The following is an 18,563-nucleotide window of genomic DNA, read 5'->3' as shown; positions in this document are numbered from 1 at the left end:
TACCACAGGATGTTGCAATACTAAAATTCTACAGGTCAACAACAGCCGTCAGAGTTCATGGATGAGTTTCTGCTATGAAGCTTCCACTTCTGGCTCAAGGAGCCCCAAGAGACTATTTGGAATTAGTAGGTTTCTGTTCTTGCCTTCCCCGCCCCCCCCCTTCAAATGCCGTCCCCTTTCTGGATGTTAGAGAAGGGACAGTGGCAGGGGAGGGACTTCTGGTCTTACCTGGTATGGCCATTCGTATCTTCATATGGAGATAAATTTGATGTTTAAATTAGCAGTGGGCATCTGTGATCCAGTCTCATTCTAGATGAATTCATAAAATTAAAGTAGGAAAGGACCTCTGCCGACAGAGCAGTTCAGGCTTCTGCTCAAATCTGGGCTAACTTCAAAGCTGATTTGAGTTGTTCAGAGTCCTGCCTACTTCTGAAAGTTTCCAAGGATGGAGAGTCCACCGCCTCTTTTGGCTGCTGTTTCAGGGATTACTAGCTCTCCTGGTTAAAATATGTTTTTTCTCTTTATGTCCAGCTGCGATTTTCTTTGCTGCCAGTTGTCAACTTCCTTTTTGCTCTGTAACTCTGAGAAAAGTCTGGCTAGCTGTTATCTATGACCTTCACCTTTAGGTATTGGAAGACTTCTATCAGATTGTGCTGCTCCCAACTCCCTGTAGCCTTCTCTTCTGCAAGTGAAACAAGCCTGCCCCTCTCAACCTATTTTTGGATTTTGTATCCTCCAGCCAACTAACCATCATGATGGTGGCATTCTGGACTCATTCTAGTTTGTCAACATCTCTTCTTTGGGTGGGGGGAGGTGGAGGAAGTGACCTGAAAACCAGAGTTAATGTTCCAGATGAGTCTGCATGAGTGCTGTGCATGGAGTATAAGTTCTCTCAGCCCACTGTCTTTAATCTTGCTAACACAGCCTGGTATGTGCTTAACTTTCATTGCCACGAGAGTCTATTACCGATTCATGTCTAAACTGCTGTCCATCAGAACCTCTACGCCTTTTTCTGCAGAAGTGGTCCTAGCCAGGTATACCACAGCCTGTGCTAATGGATGGGGTGGTTTTGTGCCAGGTGCAGGGCTCGCTCGGATTTTTTACTTAATTGTGTTTCATAAAGTTCTTGGTGTGTTTCTCCAGCTTGTCATTTCTTCTGAGTGGCAGCTCTGCCACCCAGCATTATCAAGCACTCCACCAGTTTGTTGTCCTCTGTGAGCTTTCTGATTGTATGTTCTGTTCCATAGTGCAGATGGTTGAAGAAGACACATATGGTGGAGCTGATAACATTCCTCAGGATTCAAACAGTACTTGTAATTGGCCACCAATTAGGTAGATTTTGAACCACTGACAATTATTCTTTGAGCTTGGCTGTCCAGTCAGTTTCTAACCTGTGTTGTATTCCGGCCATTCAGTTCACATCTCCGCAGTTTGGCTACAAGGGTACTGTGGGAGACAGTGTCAAGAACCTCACTAAACTTAGCATGAAAGACTGTCAGCCTGTTCCTCTCGTTTAGAGGCAGTCATTTTATCACTGAAAGTGATGTTGTCAGCCTTGATTTGCTTATGGTGAATCTAGGCTGGCTATTCCCCGTCACCTTTATGAGCTTGGAAATGGCTTGCATCTGATTCTTCTAGCTTCTATTTTTGGAAGGGTGGTGAGAAACTTGCCATTTTCAGTCACAGAGGGCTTTCCTTGTTCACCATGACGCTTCAGAGATGATAGCAGCTTTACAGTGTCATCAGTGAGCTCCATCCCTGCTAATCCCACATACCTGTATATCTTCTGCTTCCTTCAGACTTACCATGTGAATAGTACCTCTCCTCCAGACTCAGCTGCTCGTACATGGTCAGGAAGGCTTAGGAGAGACCTTGCCTGTAAAGACGAAGAAGGTATTTAGTAGTGAGACTTTCTGTTGGCCTTTGTTGCTAGGTCACAAACTCAACTCTGTAGATCGTTTTCTTTGTCTTCCTTATGCTGCTCAGCTGTCCGTAAAGCCCTTGTAATTACAATTGCTTATTAGTTTGAACTTTAGTTGAATAAAGTGGTTATGTATGTTGGCCGTGATGGCAACGAGTGCTGGATTTCTAGCTGTAACTCAGAATGCTTTTCCTCCATCGTGGCTGGAGGACTGTAACACCTCTGCAAAGATCTTGCCACAACTCGTATTTCTTTTGTTATTTCATACTTTCTCCCAAGCAGAGAGCCCTTCAACAGCATGCATCTTCACTTTGTTTGGAAACCCCAGGTGCCCCGTGAGTGAGTGATTGTGTCATGGAAGCTGCGTGTGTCCAGGCTAAAACGTTGCCATGTTCTCGAGATGCCATTAAGCTGCTTAGTGGGATTCAAGGTGCTAAAATCAGCCTAAGAAGTCCAGTCTGGTTGTCTGACTTATTCCAACGTAAATACCATTGAGGTAGCAGAGGTTTTTTAAGCTTTGATCACTATAATTAGTGAACTTCTGTGAGGGGAAAATGATTTGCATTCTGCTCTCCATTTCTATATTGTTAAAGGCAATAGATGGTATGTTCTCATGGTGTATTTTTTTAAAGCAAATTTTCTCTGAGCCCATAGAGAAAAGTATGGTCTGAGATGAGGGTAGTTACGGACATCTGTTTCTGTGTATCCAATTTGTGGATGGAGTACTGAGTGTGTGGGTGTAGATACGTTTAGAAAATCTGAAGAAGAAAAAATAAGACTCTCATTAAAATGTTGATAATGAATGTAAAAATGAAGGTAGATAGGCATTGTGGGATGCTGTGTAGAGGATTGCCTTGATTAACTTGACATTATTTATATTTCTTTCAATATTTTTTAATTGATAATAAACACTTGAGAAGTTTATAGAGTTTAACTGTCAGGATATAATATATGCAAGCATTTAATACTTGCTGGTTTTTTTTTCTAGTTTTAATATGTATTCAGAAAAATCAAGAAAATTATATCACTTGGATTTTTCAATAAGCTATTAATTTAGTATTTTTATGGAAATGTATTTAGTAGGTAGTGTCGCTATATTTAAAAGTATTTCAAGTTAAATTTGATGTGGCTTATAAAAAGAAATATTATCCACAGTTGCACAGTTTGAACAGTTTTAGCCACTTTGTGATTTTTAGAACTAGTCAGTCTTGCCTTGGTACCTTATTTGCATTCACAGGCTGGAAGAGAACTGTGTTTGGGCTGAAGGCCAGAGAGTTAGCATCACAGTTGAGTTCCTACGACTAAGCTTAAAAACTGCCTCTGATATTCTTAGCCCTGCTATTTTCTTCTCCCTCCACTCAACTGAACTACCAAGGTGTAGCTCTCTCCTTCCTCCTCTTTCACCAGTTCAAGCTTTTAGACCCAGAAGGATCCTCTCCTAAGTCTTGTCTCCACAGCTAGAGGTTGTTGGAGCATGCTTTGGGACAGCACAGTAGATTTTTCTGGCTTTCTAAAACCAGAGTGAAGTAACTCCTGAACTGAAGGAAATACTTGGGTACAATTATTCAGTTGTCTCTGCCTCTCTGCTAGCACGTAGCACCTGGAAATATATGCTACACTTGCAGAAGTCTCTAGCCAGGCAGACTTACCTTCACATCGCAGTAGCAAAATTTTGATCTTGGAACAACTTGTGTTACTATGATTTTACCACTTGTGTAGGCTATTCTAACTTAAGTCAGATTTCTTTTCATTGAGTTTAAGTTTGACCTGGTTTAGTACACGCTTAGGGTTAATAATGTGTCTGCAGCTGTGGAAGCTGATGAACAAAACCAGCAGAATCTATTTAGTGACACTAGGTTTAAATGTGCTGCTCGCTAATATTTTGCATCTCTCCTTTAGAGTCTCTTGTGCACTCACGGTATGAGCCACCTGAGGTGTGGTTTTTCAAGCTCTAATGAGTAGGAGAAACTGGTATTGTGCTTTTGCAGAATATATTCTGGTGGCTTCTTGTTGCTTTATTTATTTTTTTTTTCAATGTTTGGTAGCTGGTTATTGGTTTTTCCTTAAGGTAATGCTTCTCTAGGCTGAGTTCTGTAGGCCACTTTTGTCCTTAAAGAGTAACTGTGTAATCCAGGCTTCGTCACAGAATGGTACTGGCAGTAAAAGTTGGAAGTCTCTAATAGGCTTGTGGCAGCTAATGATATGTAAATTTCGCCTCTGTGTCTTGGTCCAAAAAGCTTAGTGTCTACTGTTTTGTAACTATGGTACCTGAAAATAAAAGTGAACCATAATTAAGAATTTTTAGAATTATGTTTTCCAGAGCACTGGTTTGTTATGTTCTTCTTCCATTTATTTTCATTACTGGAGAAAAAAAAATACTTATTGGTACAGTGCCTGCAACTTTTGAAGAGTTCTGTGGTAAAGCCAACCAGTGCTGGGGAACAGAGTCTCTTTTGGAGCATAGGAGCTGTACGGGTGACAAAAGAACCAGTGGATCAAGATGCAGAGTCTAGATAAGATGCTTTCTTGGTAAGGAGCATAGCGGTTGCAATTTCTAAATTGTCATTCATAGAATCTAGTCCTATAAAGTAAGTGTATAAGCTATACCAGAGTAAGATTTACAAATGTTCTCTAAAAACTGCTGGCTTTGTCGTAAGAAATAAGTGCCCGTGCAAGTTATGAAAAACTCTTTACTGTTGGTTTCGGTTGTGCGAACAATTTCATTGTACCTTTAAAGTAATTTCTTTCCGTGTGATACACTAAAATTATGTTTAGTAATATGTTTATTTGTATTTTGTTTTAGAGTATATAGCAAAACAGTTCAACTCCTAGCCTCTTCCACACAGGATATTCAGATCTTTTTTGGGGGGAGGAAGAAAAAAAAAACATAAAACAAGATTAAAAAATCTATTGCACCTAAACACAGTACAAATGATATATAATGATGCCAGCTAAAATTGAAAGTCCAATTGTTCTAAATGTCATGAACACAGACCGTGCCAGAAATTTGCATGCTAAAGAGACAGAGCACGGGAAACGGGAAGTGTTATTGCTCTTGTGTGCAGATAAGAAACTAGGGAAAAGGGAGATTAAAGCTAAGACTCTTTCAAACTGACTATATGTGTGTGTCCAGTTCAACTGGCTGCTCAGAATTTAACAAAAACACTTCTGCAGTCAGATAACTCAAATAAATAGTAGCTTCTGAAAGTCTTGATCAGTGTGGTGTAGAAAGCTGATTAGCAAAGTACTTGCGGAAATGAAATTAGTAGATGCAAGGAACTAAAGGAAACATGTTTTTCAATGAATAGTAAGAGAAATGCGGGGGGGGGGGGAAGGGAAGAAATTTTCTATATGCTGTCTGGCATCAAGTCCTGGAGTTAGAAACAAGCTTCTATGTTCAAAAGCATGAGATGTCGAAATAATGGCCCCCAAAACACCCATTCTGTTTATGGGACTTTAAAACCTTTTACCTGTTTTGGTGGAAATGGAGAAGTGAAATAGGAGCTAAAGATAGAATAAAAGATGGTTATATAGACAATTAAGTAGGTATTGAAGCCTATTAATTGTGATGTTCTGTGTGGTTTGAGTTTTGCAGGGGGTGGTGCTGGGATTTTAGAGGAGAATAGATAAGGAAAATAATTGTTTTAGCTTGCTACTTCCTGTGGTAAAGGCTTGTTCTGTCACTTGTTTAGGTCTTAGTTTGGGATGCCAAAAAGCATGAAATAGATCATTTCAGTCTTCCTGAAAGGCTGAGAGGAAGAGGAGCCCTCTCATATCTTATCAGGAGTGTCCTTGTGTTGTACTTTGACGACAAATAAGAATGACCTATTGTAGGTCATACAAAGTTTTGGAAACCAAGTGTTTTGGCTTGTCTTCCTTACTCTGGACTTAAACCATTTCTCAGTGCATCTCTAATTGTGAATTGCAACAGTTATGTAGCAACCTCTCTCCTAATAGAGCCCAAAAGGAGAGTGGACCCTGGGGATACTTTCTTGCATGGAAATGACTAGAAGGAAGAAAATGGAGGCAATCTTGATATAATTGATTAGAAGTTATATACTTGAGAGATATGTAATCAAACATATGTGAGATGTATTAAACAGAACACTGATTTGCATTTCCTGTTTTACCTTTAATATGCGTAATCTGATTGCTAGCTAAATTATGCCTTTGATTAATGGAAAAAGCAATCAAGACTATCATAACTACCTGAAAGAATTTCTCATGGACTCTTTCAAGATAAGATATGGACGTGTTAAGCATATAACACTGGAATGATTTTAGTTCTGACACTCCTGTTCCTGTGAAGTAATAGAACTTGCTGTCCAAATTGCTTATCCTCTCACTGTAATGGAAGCAACATGATGGGAGCAGCTTAACGTTTACTGTAAGCTTTCCCCAAATCATTCAGTACCCTAAAATTTGACGAGACTGTAGGCTAGTCCCGTCCATAATGGCCATCGGTAGCAGTTTTGTTATGGCTGTCTCATAAAGATGTGGGACAAGTAGGACAGGAGGCCTCCAAGACTGGTTAGTCTCTAAACCAAGAAATAGAGCCTTCGAGGAATTTAAGAAACTTAGTCATACAGTGTAGGCTTTTTCACCGAAATGAAAATTTACATGGAGTTTCTCATTCTGTTCATTATAGTCCTACTGGAGTTAATATTAAAAAGTAGTCCTTCATGGGCAGAAGTAGGTAATTTCCTGAATAACCATTGCTGTACTATGTATAAATGTTTCAGTAGCCAATATGCATTATACGTGCTTTCTCAAAGGTAACTTTTTCTTCTTTTATGAACTCCTGAAGGAGAGAAATGTAGACTTAAAAAGCCATGTTCTAAAAGGTGGGCTCTCAGTTGCAGTTAACTTGTAGCTTTCCTTTTTTTAGATACACATTTGTCTTTGCTTTCTGTTCTCGTTGAACTGTTTCCATCTGTGCTTGCTACAGTCAAAGCAAGATAGGTGAAATTGGTGTCGGAGAAGAATCTACCAGCTTTTATTTGCTGCCACTGTTTTTTTTTTTTTTTTTTCCATAATCTGTGAAGTATTAGCTCCTCACTGAGAGGGCTTAAATAAGGGCTTTGATATGAAAACTCAAGTTCAATTAATGACCTCTAGTGTCCTGGAACCTAGGTGTTCTGACTGCGTCAGATTAAATCATCAGTCTCTCTAAACTCTAGAAGACCTGACTCTCTAAATATAGAAATTCTAATGACTTGGTATTTCTCATTTAGGTGCCGTATGAAACACTGAACAAAAGGTTTCGAGCTGCACAGAAAAACATTGATCGAGAGACTAGCCACGTTACAATGGTTGTGGCGGAGCTGGAGAAGACTCTGAGCAGTTGTCCTGCAGTGGATTCAGTTGTTAGTCTCCTGGATGGAGTAGTTGAAAAGCTCAGTGTCCTGAAACGCAAGGTAAGTGCTGTTCTACTTTGTGACTGCTTTGTCTTTGCAAAGTTAATAGAAGTAGTTTTCTGCAATGTTGATGGCTTGAATTTTCTTTTCAAGACGTAAGTATGGCTGACACCGTAAACAAAGGCCTCAGAATGCCCGGAAAAACACCAAAGCTCACTATATCTTGTTTCACTGCACTCACAAAATATGACTTGGTGTTCCATGACTAAGTATAACAAACCTCTGTTGAGACATAAAATTAGTAAGTATTTATAGTCCTGAAAGGGGATTCCTCTATCCACAGAAAAGAAATAGCAGCAAAATGAATTGATTTGTATCAATTCCTGCTTGTCTAAGGAAAGACTTGCGTAGTTGCGTTAACTGATCACTTGATGAAGGAAAACAGATAGAAGATGAATCTGAAAAATGTTTTTAACCCCAGTGGGGGTAGTTATATACATAGTTGAGGCTTCTTAGTAGAAGAAAATGTGAATTGTTCCTGGACTGTTATTTGAACGGGTTTTTTATAAACACTAAACTTGCAGTTCAGAAGGTTCCTAGGGAGTATTACTAAAAGTGTTTTAAAGTTTAGCATGATAACCTGCTTCTAGCTGTTAAGCTTGAATGCTCATATGAAATACAGCCAAAACTTTCATGCCTTTACCACATCTTTCTAAGAAGTATGAGTTAAAAATATGAACTATATTGTATAAGCCATCCTTACTTTGTATGGGAATATGGCTCATCCTGACACTCGTCAGAACACTTACCTGAAACAAATCTTACAGAAAAATGAAAATGGCTCTGTCACCTGATTTAGAGCAGTGCTTCTCCAAAAATAACTAGACAAAACAAATGGTAGTGGAGTAATTTCATTAAAACTTAATGAAATAACCAACAGATATAAATCTTGAGACTATATTAAGCAAAGCGTCAAAATACCTTGGAGGCTGGTAACTGGAAAATAACACTGTCTTGTGTGTTGATTTGGGGTTTTCTGCTTGAACAGGTTAGCTAGGCGTTGAAATGCTGATCTGCAAAAGAGTACATAAATCTAATTGCTGGTTTCGTCTTTGGTTTGTGAAACTTGGAGGTCTTGAAGGACCTCTTTTCTTTGCTTCTGTTACTTGCAGAAAGAAATTACTGCTATTTCTGAAAGAGGTGTTAGGTTTTGCTTGTAGGTGTGTAGTAATGATGTGGAGGAGTAAGTTATTTACTTGTTAAATCTTTGCTGACTGCGGGGGTGTGTCTGAAGGCATTGCTGAATGTTTTGGGTGCAAGGCTCCATTTTAGTGTAATTGCTCATTTGGTTTTGACTGCCTGAAAGACTGTAGGGAATCTTATAGCTGCTTAGAAAGAACAAAAGGAAAAAAAAAAATCTGTTTAACAGTAAAAGTCTTCTGAAATACAAAGGTCTTGTTTCTGCTCCAAAACTTCAGCTCCAGCTGTCTTCTCTGTAATCTCTGCCCCGAGCAAAATGATTGTTTTCCTTAGGCCCTTTGGACCCATGTGGGATCTGCTTTCTCCTGTGTTTAGACAAGGATCTGATGAACTGCTGAGATGGACATAATAGAATTAGATGGTTGCTTTATTTAACACCTTACTCACTCTTAAAAAAGAGCTTTTCAACACAGCTGATTTATCAGATTCTTAAAATGATCCTGGGGAAACCTAGGCCTTTGTGTTTTCCCTGTTGTATCCTGCTTAATATGCTTGTCCCCTCAAGATCTATTAATGTCCAGCAGGGCAAGTCCAGATAGACTTGCTTCAGAGGGTTTTAAAAAGGATCTGTAGCCTTTCTGAATGCATTTGAAGGACCAAAAAACAGCAAGAGCTATGTAAGTCCAAATACAAAACCATATAAGGAGAGTCGTTTGGAATGAGAAGGGGCTTAACCTTCGTGCCTGGCTGCCTTGAACTCTCCTAGTTGTATTCAAAATAATTCTCGAGGTTGCCTTCATATCTGATAATACTGCAGACATCTAAAAAGTGAAAGTGGGTTTTGGCTTGAGTTAGTGTTTGCTTGCTGAATAGGAAAAGACTCACTTTGTAACTTAAAATACTGCTCTCCATGCTATATATTACAAAATAAAGATAAATTCAGTAATAGAAGTAACACAGAGTTCAGTAATAAAAATAACTCTGCCTATAGATATCTACATGAGCTTTAGTACAAGACTCTTGTACAGTGAGTAGGGTTTTAATACTTAAATTTTGTGTGAAGGACCAGCCAGGCTTAATTGGGGCAAATGCTTGGTAGGGTTTTCTTGCACAGATTTTCATTTATTTCACTTTGCTTTTAAAATATTGGTCCTTCCAGAAGTCTGTAAATGACCATGTATGATAAAAGCAAGTAGAACCAGCCTGCGCTTCCAGAGCTGGAGCTGTTACCCAAGGACAATACTGTAGCCTGAATAGCTTGAGTTCTGGGAAGGTAGCTGTGCCAGCGTGGAGGGCAAGCGGGCTGCCAAAAGCTATCCAGGTTATTTTCTTTGTGCTTGGTTGGCAGACCTGCATGGGCTTTCCTGTTACCATAGCTCTGCAGTTATTCAAATGCAAGCCAGTGAGTTTAAAGTCACCACAAGTAAGGCAACCCAACCCGTAATTGCATCGCTAGCGATAGATCACAGATGGGAAAGGTACTAAGCCTCCATCGTCTTCTGGTTTGCTTTTACCTTAGCAAGCATATCAAGGTACTGCAAGCTTTCTTGCAGCCTGGCATTACCCACAATTGTCACGTGCTGTACACTGAATCAGCTAGCTTTGAATTATGATACCTCTGTAATAAAATTGCCTGGTAAAATTTGCGGCATAACTAATCAGTCATATAACTTTAAGGTTGAAGGAAAACAAGTGTGACCTGAGTGTTTGGTTTTTAATTAAAAAAAATTAAAAGTTACAGAGATAGTTTGGAGTGTGTGTTTTGCACTGGGCATGCCAGTATGTTGGTTTAAAAAGAAAAAGTCATTCTGCTTCCTCTGGATTAATCTGTTTTCTCGAGTAAGGCACCTGACAGTAGATCCGTGTTTCCAGAGTAGCAGAGATAAGTAAAGTAATACCAGTTTAACAAAGCTGATAACTTCTGGAGAACTACTCTAAGATCCTTGATTTAAAAGTACAAAGAGGCCAAATGTTTATACAGTTTTCAATATTGCATGACTGATTAAAATGACTCCAGTGTATGGGAAGTAATGTGGGTTTACTCTGCATCACTCCTTGGTAGAACTAATTCAATAGGACAGGTGCTTGAGGAGGAAGCCATGCGTAGGTTAGAGGTGGAAATTCATGATTTTCAACTGCTTGGACCAGATAAGTGCAAAGCTTATCACAAAGCTGTTTACAGACTATTACAGCAGTTGCTGCTATAGTTGCTATGTTGCTATTTTCGGACTGACTGCACATTAAGCAGAAAAATGCACATGCTCATAATATAAATAAGTTTTGACTTATTCGACGTGCAAGAATATCTGAGAATTGGACCAGCCATGCTGAAATTTATGCACTGCCATAGGAAATGCCTTTCTAAATGAAAGAAACGCTATTGGGAGTAACTGTATAATATATAAAGAATGCTTACAAACAATTCTTACTGTATTTTGCTTTAAAAGCAAATTGAAAATGTATAGCTCTTATTTGCTCCTGTTAATTTTTACTTTTTAGGCAGTTGAATCAATCCAGGCTGAAGATGAAAGTGCAAAACTCTGCAAACGCAGGATTGAACATCTGAAAGAACATAGTAGTGACCAGCCAGCTGCTGCAAACATGTGGAAGAAGAAACGTATGGATCGTATGATGGTGGAGCATCTTTTACGCTGTGGCTACTACAATACAGCTGTAAAACTAGCGAGACAAAGTGGTATTGAGGTTGGTAGCAATGTGCACTAACTTACTAACAAAACAATAGTAAAGAGGAAGATGACAAATAAGAACAAGCTGCTTTAGCCCTGTAGCAGCTATTTTATTTATTAGCGTGCCTTTATTGCTAATGTTTATCTGCTAATCTTTTTAGGCCAATTTCTTTTCCTTACTTGGCATGCATTGTATTTTAACGTGTTAAGTAAGTCCAAATTGAAAGCGTAACTTTTAGTCACAAATTAAGTGCTTTTAGATTAATGCTTTGCCCTATTAAAACAGAATAATTCTCAGGTGCCATACAGAACTTTTTCTTAGAGGCCTTTAGGCTACTGAATAAGCAGTTGGTGGAGATTCCCATCTGTCTATCTGTACTTAGATGATATCTGTGGGTGAGCAGACTGAGCAGAATAGCATATGCTGATTGCAGGAACAACTGTTTTATTGTATCATCCTACTCTTTGATGTATAGAGAGGAACACCAACTTATACTTTGGAAAATAAGTCTTGATACAATTTGCATTTTTAGTAACCAGTGTATCTTGCACAGTCCACAAACTTTTTGCTGTTTTGCTTATTTTGCCATCTATGATTCTGTGGTTGACACTTTCCTTTTCACTGGTTATCTAGTTGGTTCTGATTCAGTCTCATAATTGCTTATGAAGTGTGAAGCTTTGAAATGTGTTGTCAATAAGAGTTTGGACTTTGTGCTTCTTGATGTATCCTCTTTATGCAGAGCAGTGAAATCCACACTGTGGTCCTTTGACAGCCATGAGTACATTAAAACGGATTCTTTAAGAATTTGCTGTTTATTTAGATAAGTCTTGTTTTGTAAATTTTAGGTAGCATTTGCTATTTAATCCTCGGTGATTCTTGAATCTTAAGTTCTTTTGATATTCCAGAAGATATGCAATTCTTCTGGTTAAAATTTTTCTCCTATAAAGACGAAGGTGCTGAGAGTTTAGTTGTATTATGTGACTTAATGTACTTTACCTTTTTTAAGTGACATAATTTAGCACATCTCTGAGCTAGCTGAGAGGAAGAGATTTTTGTTACTGGTGTCAAACTACAGCATATGTACCTGTTCTTTGTCTTGTACAATGAGCATATCTGTCAACATGTCTCTGGTACTCAGCCTTGTGAGTCTGATCCTGTTCAACCAGCAGTAATTTCAGTAAACACTAGGAAGGAAACAACAAGTAGAGATCGAATGGAAGGGAGAGGGGAAGAAATGGGTTATAAACTATTAATAGGAAATAGTCCTGAAGAAATTCACTGAAGAGGCTGCTATGCCTCGTTAAGGATAACCAATGCATGTGAATCAGAAAACAAGACAATTATTTTGGGATAACTGCAGCTGAATGGTCAGCAGCTCTTCTGCTTCTGGTAGTTTTGAGCAGGAGCTTGTCTCCTGCTGAATCATCACATTACCATACCTACTAGGTCTGCTGAAAAAGCACTATGGAATTTTTTTCACTTCCGTAGCAAGTTCTGTTATGCCTGATGATGTAATGCTCAACTTTGGTTTAGAGATGAGCATGAAAATCCGTCATGATATGCTGCAAGACAGTGGTATGAAGCTTTGCACTTGTGAAGCCTTAAAGCTCTTCACTCTGTTGAATAGAAGCTTTTGTGTTTTATAGTTGCCTTTTTAAAAAAAAAAAAAAAAAGTTGTTTTAAGTAAGCTTGTTTAACTTCTCCCTTCAAGTCTAAGTATTTTTATTTCTGTACCATCAAAGTAATTTGAATAACACAGAACTTAGTTGCACGTGTTGCATGTGCTGAGACCATATTTCTTCCAGTTTGCTAAAATTGTGTGTTTTACTCAACATTGAAGTTGACATTTTGGCTAACTGAAGATAGGCTTCCCTCAGTCTCTTAGCATTGTACTCAGTCTTTCTTACTGTATGGTGATACTCATTGTGAAGAGCTTTTGCAACAGTAAGATACTGGCACTTGCACTTGATCCTTATACAGAATTCATGTTTTTTCTTGTTTAATACGATAACTTCTCTGTTTCTTTTTGTTCCTTTGTTGCTGAGCATCAGAATGTTCTCTAATGTTTAACAATGTAACTTTGCTGTAGAGATTACAAAATATCATGGTATTTTTCTCTTGTCCAAAATAATTTCTCTTGTCCAAGGTAATCTTTCTGTTTACTGTACTCTCAACTGTAATTTTGACAACTATCTCCACCACTGCAGGCTTCAGAGACATACTGCTGTATAGGGAACCTGGTCACTTCTATTGCCTGATTTATTTATTTTATATATGTATATATCAAGACAATGTTGTTACCTCTGGTTCGGCAATATACCCAAGTAGAAACCTGAAAAAAGATGCGATTTTTGCTAAACTTGTCCATCAGCTAGAGGTGAGGCTGGAGAACAAATTGAGCATGACCCAGCAATGTGTGCTTGTGGCAAAGAAGACTCAGCAGCACACTGGGTTATACTGGGATGAGCATCACCATCAGGGAAAGGGTAGTGATCCAGCCCCTCTGCTCCGCACTGGTTAGACCCATCTGGAGTGCTCTGTCTAGTTCTGGGCTCCCCAGCAGACGCACTAGGGTGTGGAGTTTCCCTGTACTTGGAGATATTAAAACCCAGATTGAACTGGGCGAGGTCCTAAGTAACCTGTTGTAGATGACCCCGCTTTGAGCAAGAGGACTACACAACCTCCAGAGCTCCCAGTCTCAACCATTCTGTGATTCCATTTCTGTGACTGCAGGCCAAATGGCTAAAAGTGCCCTTTGCTGCTGTTTGAAAAGGCTGAAGGGAAACAGCTTCTTGCATTTCAGTTGTAGCTTGTGGATCCTAGGGGAAGCTTCTTTTAGTAGCTGTTAGACCAGTCTTGGGAACATGTCTCAGCCTGCTTGTTTTAAGTTCCTTGCATGACTTCTGAATGCTAAGACACTGCAGAGCTGCTAAGGTGCTTCATGGGTGGAAATAGTTTAGAAAGCATTGTGTTTCAGTGACCAAAAGCAAGCCATTAAAGTATTCAGATGTTTGCCAATAGTACACAGTGTGCTCAAAGATAGACTATGCACCATAGTGTCCAATTCTAATAGTTATTGATAAGCTGGGGCAAATTCTAGTCTGCTTTCTAAATTAACTGCCTTCAAAGGAATGATATTCTTGAATTCTTGTCCTGGAAGGTAAGCACTTAAAAGCTGTAGTTATAAACTAGAAAGAAAACAGCTATGAAATAAATGCTGGATGTGAAAAATGATAGGGAAGTTGAAATATCAGAGTTGTGAACTAGCTGAAGGTAGGAATAACTTCTGGCATGTGGTGTATATAAAGCGTAGTGTTATGTGGCAGAGTAACAAATAAACCACAAACATGGAATGTGTGTGAGATGACTTTGAAGAAAAGTAATGCTACTTGAGAACGTAAACTAAATGTGAGTAATATTAAAATAAGAGCTGACAGTCAAGGACAGAAATGTCATGTTTGTGCCAAAGTAAGTATAGGGTGGAGGAGATTCTATTGTAGACTTTTTTCTTGATGTCTTTTGGCTCGCTAATGATGTGAAAAACAGTTTGCATGGAAGATATAAACTAGATGTTAAGGGTTTTTTTATTGCATACCAATGAAGCTGCTCAGTATCAGCTTGTTACAGTTAATGATGATCTTATTTTGACTCTGTTACGACCTTAGAGTGCAACCAATATAAAAATGTGTTTTTCATTGGCAGATTCATATATTCAGTGAGCTGGTAGGGTTATCTGTTAACTTAAACTTTGCCGTTCCATATTCTGCTACCTTAAATGCTATCTCATGTCTGTGCCATTAATTTGTAGGCAAACCTAGTTTTGGAAATTTCATGTTCCAGTAGGAAGTTCATTGCTGTTTGTAGATAGGTTTTATGACTAGGTTAGGTATGTAGTATTTTCCTGTTCCTAGGGATGGTTGGATTTTAAATTTCATGCTTTTTTCTGGCCCCCTTTTTAATAGACTAGGAAGAAAAAAAGAACATGTAAAGTGTCCATATGTTCTTTCCTCAATTATGTAATAGCAGTGGAGAGCAGATGGTATTGAACCCGTAGCTGCCTGGATTTTAAGGGAAGTTGAGCAGGGGATTGTCTTTGCCTGTCCCACTGAACTGGAAGCTTCTTATGCCTGTGTAGCTGGTGTTCTTGCTCTGAGTGATGTGCAGGATAAAGGCATTCTGTGGGCAGTGAATGTCCACAGCTGCAGGCAGATTTGCACACCAGGAGGAATGTGCAGGTAAGATCTTGCTTCTGTGTTTCTGGAGAGTGACCTGAGCTCCACTGAGTTTTTTAGCACAGCTAGAACTGCATTCCACTTCATGAATGAATAGACTATCACCACAGCAGCATGTGCTTTGTTTGATACAGCTGTGTTCTGCCACTCTACTCCCCAGAAGCCTCAGATGGCTATTCAGATTTAACTTCTATGGTTGGATGAACTAGGAGTGAAAACTTAAATCTAGAACAAAACTTAAAAATCTAGGAAACTTAAAAAATGTAAGAGTGAAACTTAAATCTAAAAATAATTGTAACAAACAAGCTACGTAACACAGTTCAAGAGCATTGGATCAGTAAACTTTTAATACTTGAGCAGGATGGGTGTTGGTAATATGTGATTGCTTCAGTAATTAATTAATATGAATGTTTAGAAAAATTTACATTTGAGTGAAGGAAGCCATATGATGTTAAAGTTGGAAGCTGAAGAAGTACTTCTCTTAACAATCATACCACTGTACCCTTAGAAATCTTTGTTGTTAAGACACATAGTCCAAGAATGGCTTGTAGGCAAACACACAAACATGTACTAAATTCATCAAAACAAGTTTACGTGTATAACACTTCCATTTTAAATAGGTGAACAATATTCAGCGTAATGCTTGCATGTATTCTTTGCTTCACTGTCAGGCAGAAGATAGACAAGCTGACTTTCTAAATGCAGACCGAATGGCAAAAGGTGTCTTTTGTCTGGAGCTATTTATTGTGTCCCTCTCCTATGACTTGCTGTTCCCCCACTAGAGATGTTTGGGAAAGCTATGTGTGAAAGAGCTCCTGAACTGGCATGACTTATTTAAAGGTGCCAGGATGCTAGCTTGTGCCTGTTTTGAGTTACCTTAAAGTACGAGGCTATAGACCAGCAACTCAGGAACTCCTGTAAATGTGTTTTCGCTGTTCTTAGTGTAGGCATGGCAACTTTCACTAGATTGGTATAATGAATGTCTGGGTGCGTTCATCTGAATTTCAAAGTGCTGTAATTCCCAAACAGCCTTACATACGCAGTTTGTCTTGAGCATCTTTGGGAATTAGAATCATGTAAATGTGAAATAGTCAAGATCGATGCAGAATAACAAACTTTCTCATTACAAATCATTTGACACTTCAAAAGCCAATGTGAAGTGTGCTGTAGTGTTGAATGTCTCTTTTTTTTTTTTTTTTTTTTTTTTTTTTTTCTTTTCCAGTCCTTTTAGATAAAATGCGTTACCTAGAGTGTATCATAACAGAGCTAATTTATTACAAAATACTTAGTCTGGAAGGCTAGTGATTCCAGAAAGGTTCTTGAATTGAAATTTCTTCTGAAGGGAGAAATGTGTTATCACCTGCAGACTGCCTAGATGTAGAAGGGGTTTGGTTTCAGTTATGCCTCTGAAACTTTCCCTGTTGTACATTCTTCCTGCCAGACATTCCTTCAAGGGTAAATGTTACTTTAGGTTTAAGACTTTCTCTTATCATTGTACTGGATGACAGGAGTTCCCTTTTTGTGAATGCGTCTAACTGCTGATACAGACTGATCCTGCTTCAAGAGAAGCTACAGGGCTCACGCTCAACTAGCAAGGATTAGTTGTCTTTCCTCTACTAGAAGAAGCTGTGGCAGAAAATGGCCACAGTAGAGCTGAGGCAGGAGACTTTTTTTTTTTTTTTTTTTTTTACCTGCCTAGTGATGCACCTTAGGCTCTGGAGGCTTTTTCACACTACTCTAGTGTAGTCATTTATTACTGTACTTAGCATGGTATAATGTACTGCTGGATAAGGTACAGCCATTTGCTGAGCTACGAAAATTGCTGAGGCAGGGGTAGAGGATGCATTGGGAAAACAGCTTGCTAATAACTAGCCTAAGTGCTAGCTGCCACTGTGAGGCTCTAACAAAATGGCTTGTGTGCATGAACAAAAGTAGGCGGATAAAACGTTTCTCTTTACTTGGCTCTGGAGCAGTAAATACCAGAATATGTACAGTTTGGTGACTGTACCTTAGGAAAGCTGTTGGAAAAACTGGAGGGAGAAGGTGACTGGAAAATGTAAGGGGGTGGACGCTTTTGCTAGGGGTGAGAGCAAAAATCATATACCAGGGAACTTCATAATCTAGTGCAGAAAGGCTTAGGGAGGAAACAGTACATGGAATTACAAGTCAGAAAGACTCAAGTTTGAAATTAGACACAAGGTTAGAAAATTATTTAATCGTTAGAACCAGTTACCAAAAGAAGTACTAGTGTCTTTTATTGTTAGATAAAGACAGTGTTCTTCTGGCAGATAATCCAGTCAGAGCAAGTTACTGGAGTCTTTCAAAAAAAAAAACCAGGTAGAATTAAAAGGTTTGTGCTATACAGAGGTCCTGGAAGATACTCTCATGTGAAAGCTTGACTGGGTGCACCGTGGGTACTGTGTTTACTTTCTACAGAATAACTTTTCTGGCTCTTCTGTTGATGAATCTGTGGTTTGGTTGGCTGTCTGCTTTTTTTGAACAACTAGCTCTGCAGCTGGCTGTTGAGTAGGGCATTCCGTCAATTACTCTGTTTATTTTCTCTCTAATCCTGTTAATGTGTGTAGCATTATAACACTTAATAGTAGCTTAATGAACTTCAGACAACATTGTTTTATGAGCAGAGAGTAAGGAGGCTTCTTTATGTTAGTTTGTGCCTCATTTTAACTGATCCTCAGTAACTGATGTTGCTGTATTGTCACCACCTGTGCCACTCTTCTTAATTTGTTTGCCTTCGATCTCGATGCAGTTTATACATACTCTGCAATCACTCTGAAGGATCTGTTCTTGCCACCAGCAGCCTTTTACTCCTCCCATTGTACAGGTTAGAGGAATTGACTGCAGGGGGGAAAGGTGTCTTTTCATGTTACACTGTCAAAACCTGTTGCCCTGCCCCACTTTTCACCTGTAGCTCACTTTTTCTTTCTCTCTGTGTTTCCAAGTAGTGTTACTGTGGTGTGTTCTAGTCCTCCTGCTGACCGATTTGTGTTTTCTCTGTTTTCCCACTGCAGAAATATGCTAACCTCTTTCTTTTTCCCCATGTAGTCTGTTGTCTACCTTGTAGTTCCTTCCATCTTCCTTCCTTCACAAGTTGTGTGATGATAACCATGGCATCTAGATGATGCCTGGATTTGCTATGTATTCATC

General features: G+C 39.0%; 1 protein-coding gene across 5 annotated transcripts in view; it reads left to right on the top strand.

Annotated features, from left to right (window-relative positions):
- Positions 1-18,563, top strand: part of MAEA (macrophage erythroblast attacher, E3 ubiquitin ligase) — a 51,455-nt gene that overhangs the window by 11,188 nt on the left and 21,704 nt on the right. For all 5 annotated transcript variants that reach the window (XM_086747328.1, XM_086747330.1, XM_086747331.1 and 2 more), the window contains 2 exons: positions 7,156-7,338; positions 10,978-11,181. In XM_086747328.1, coding sequence (XP_086603454.1) covers positions 7,156-7,338; positions 10,978-11,181 — 387 coding nt within the window. The remainder of the gene's footprint in view (positions 1-7,155; positions 7,339-10,977; positions 11,182-18,563) is intronic.

The sequence above is a fragment of the Chlamydotis macqueenii genome, chromosome 4 (genome assembly GCF_036417535.1).
Source record: "Chlamydotis macqueenii isolate bChlMac1 chromosome 4, bChlMac1.mat, whole genome shotgun sequence".
Taxonomy (NCBI): Eukaryota; Metazoa; Chordata; class Aves; order Otidiformes; family Otididae; genus Chlamydotis; species Chlamydotis macqueenii.
Note: the sequence above shows the minus strand (reverse complement) of the source record. Positions and strands in the feature narration are given on the sequence as shown.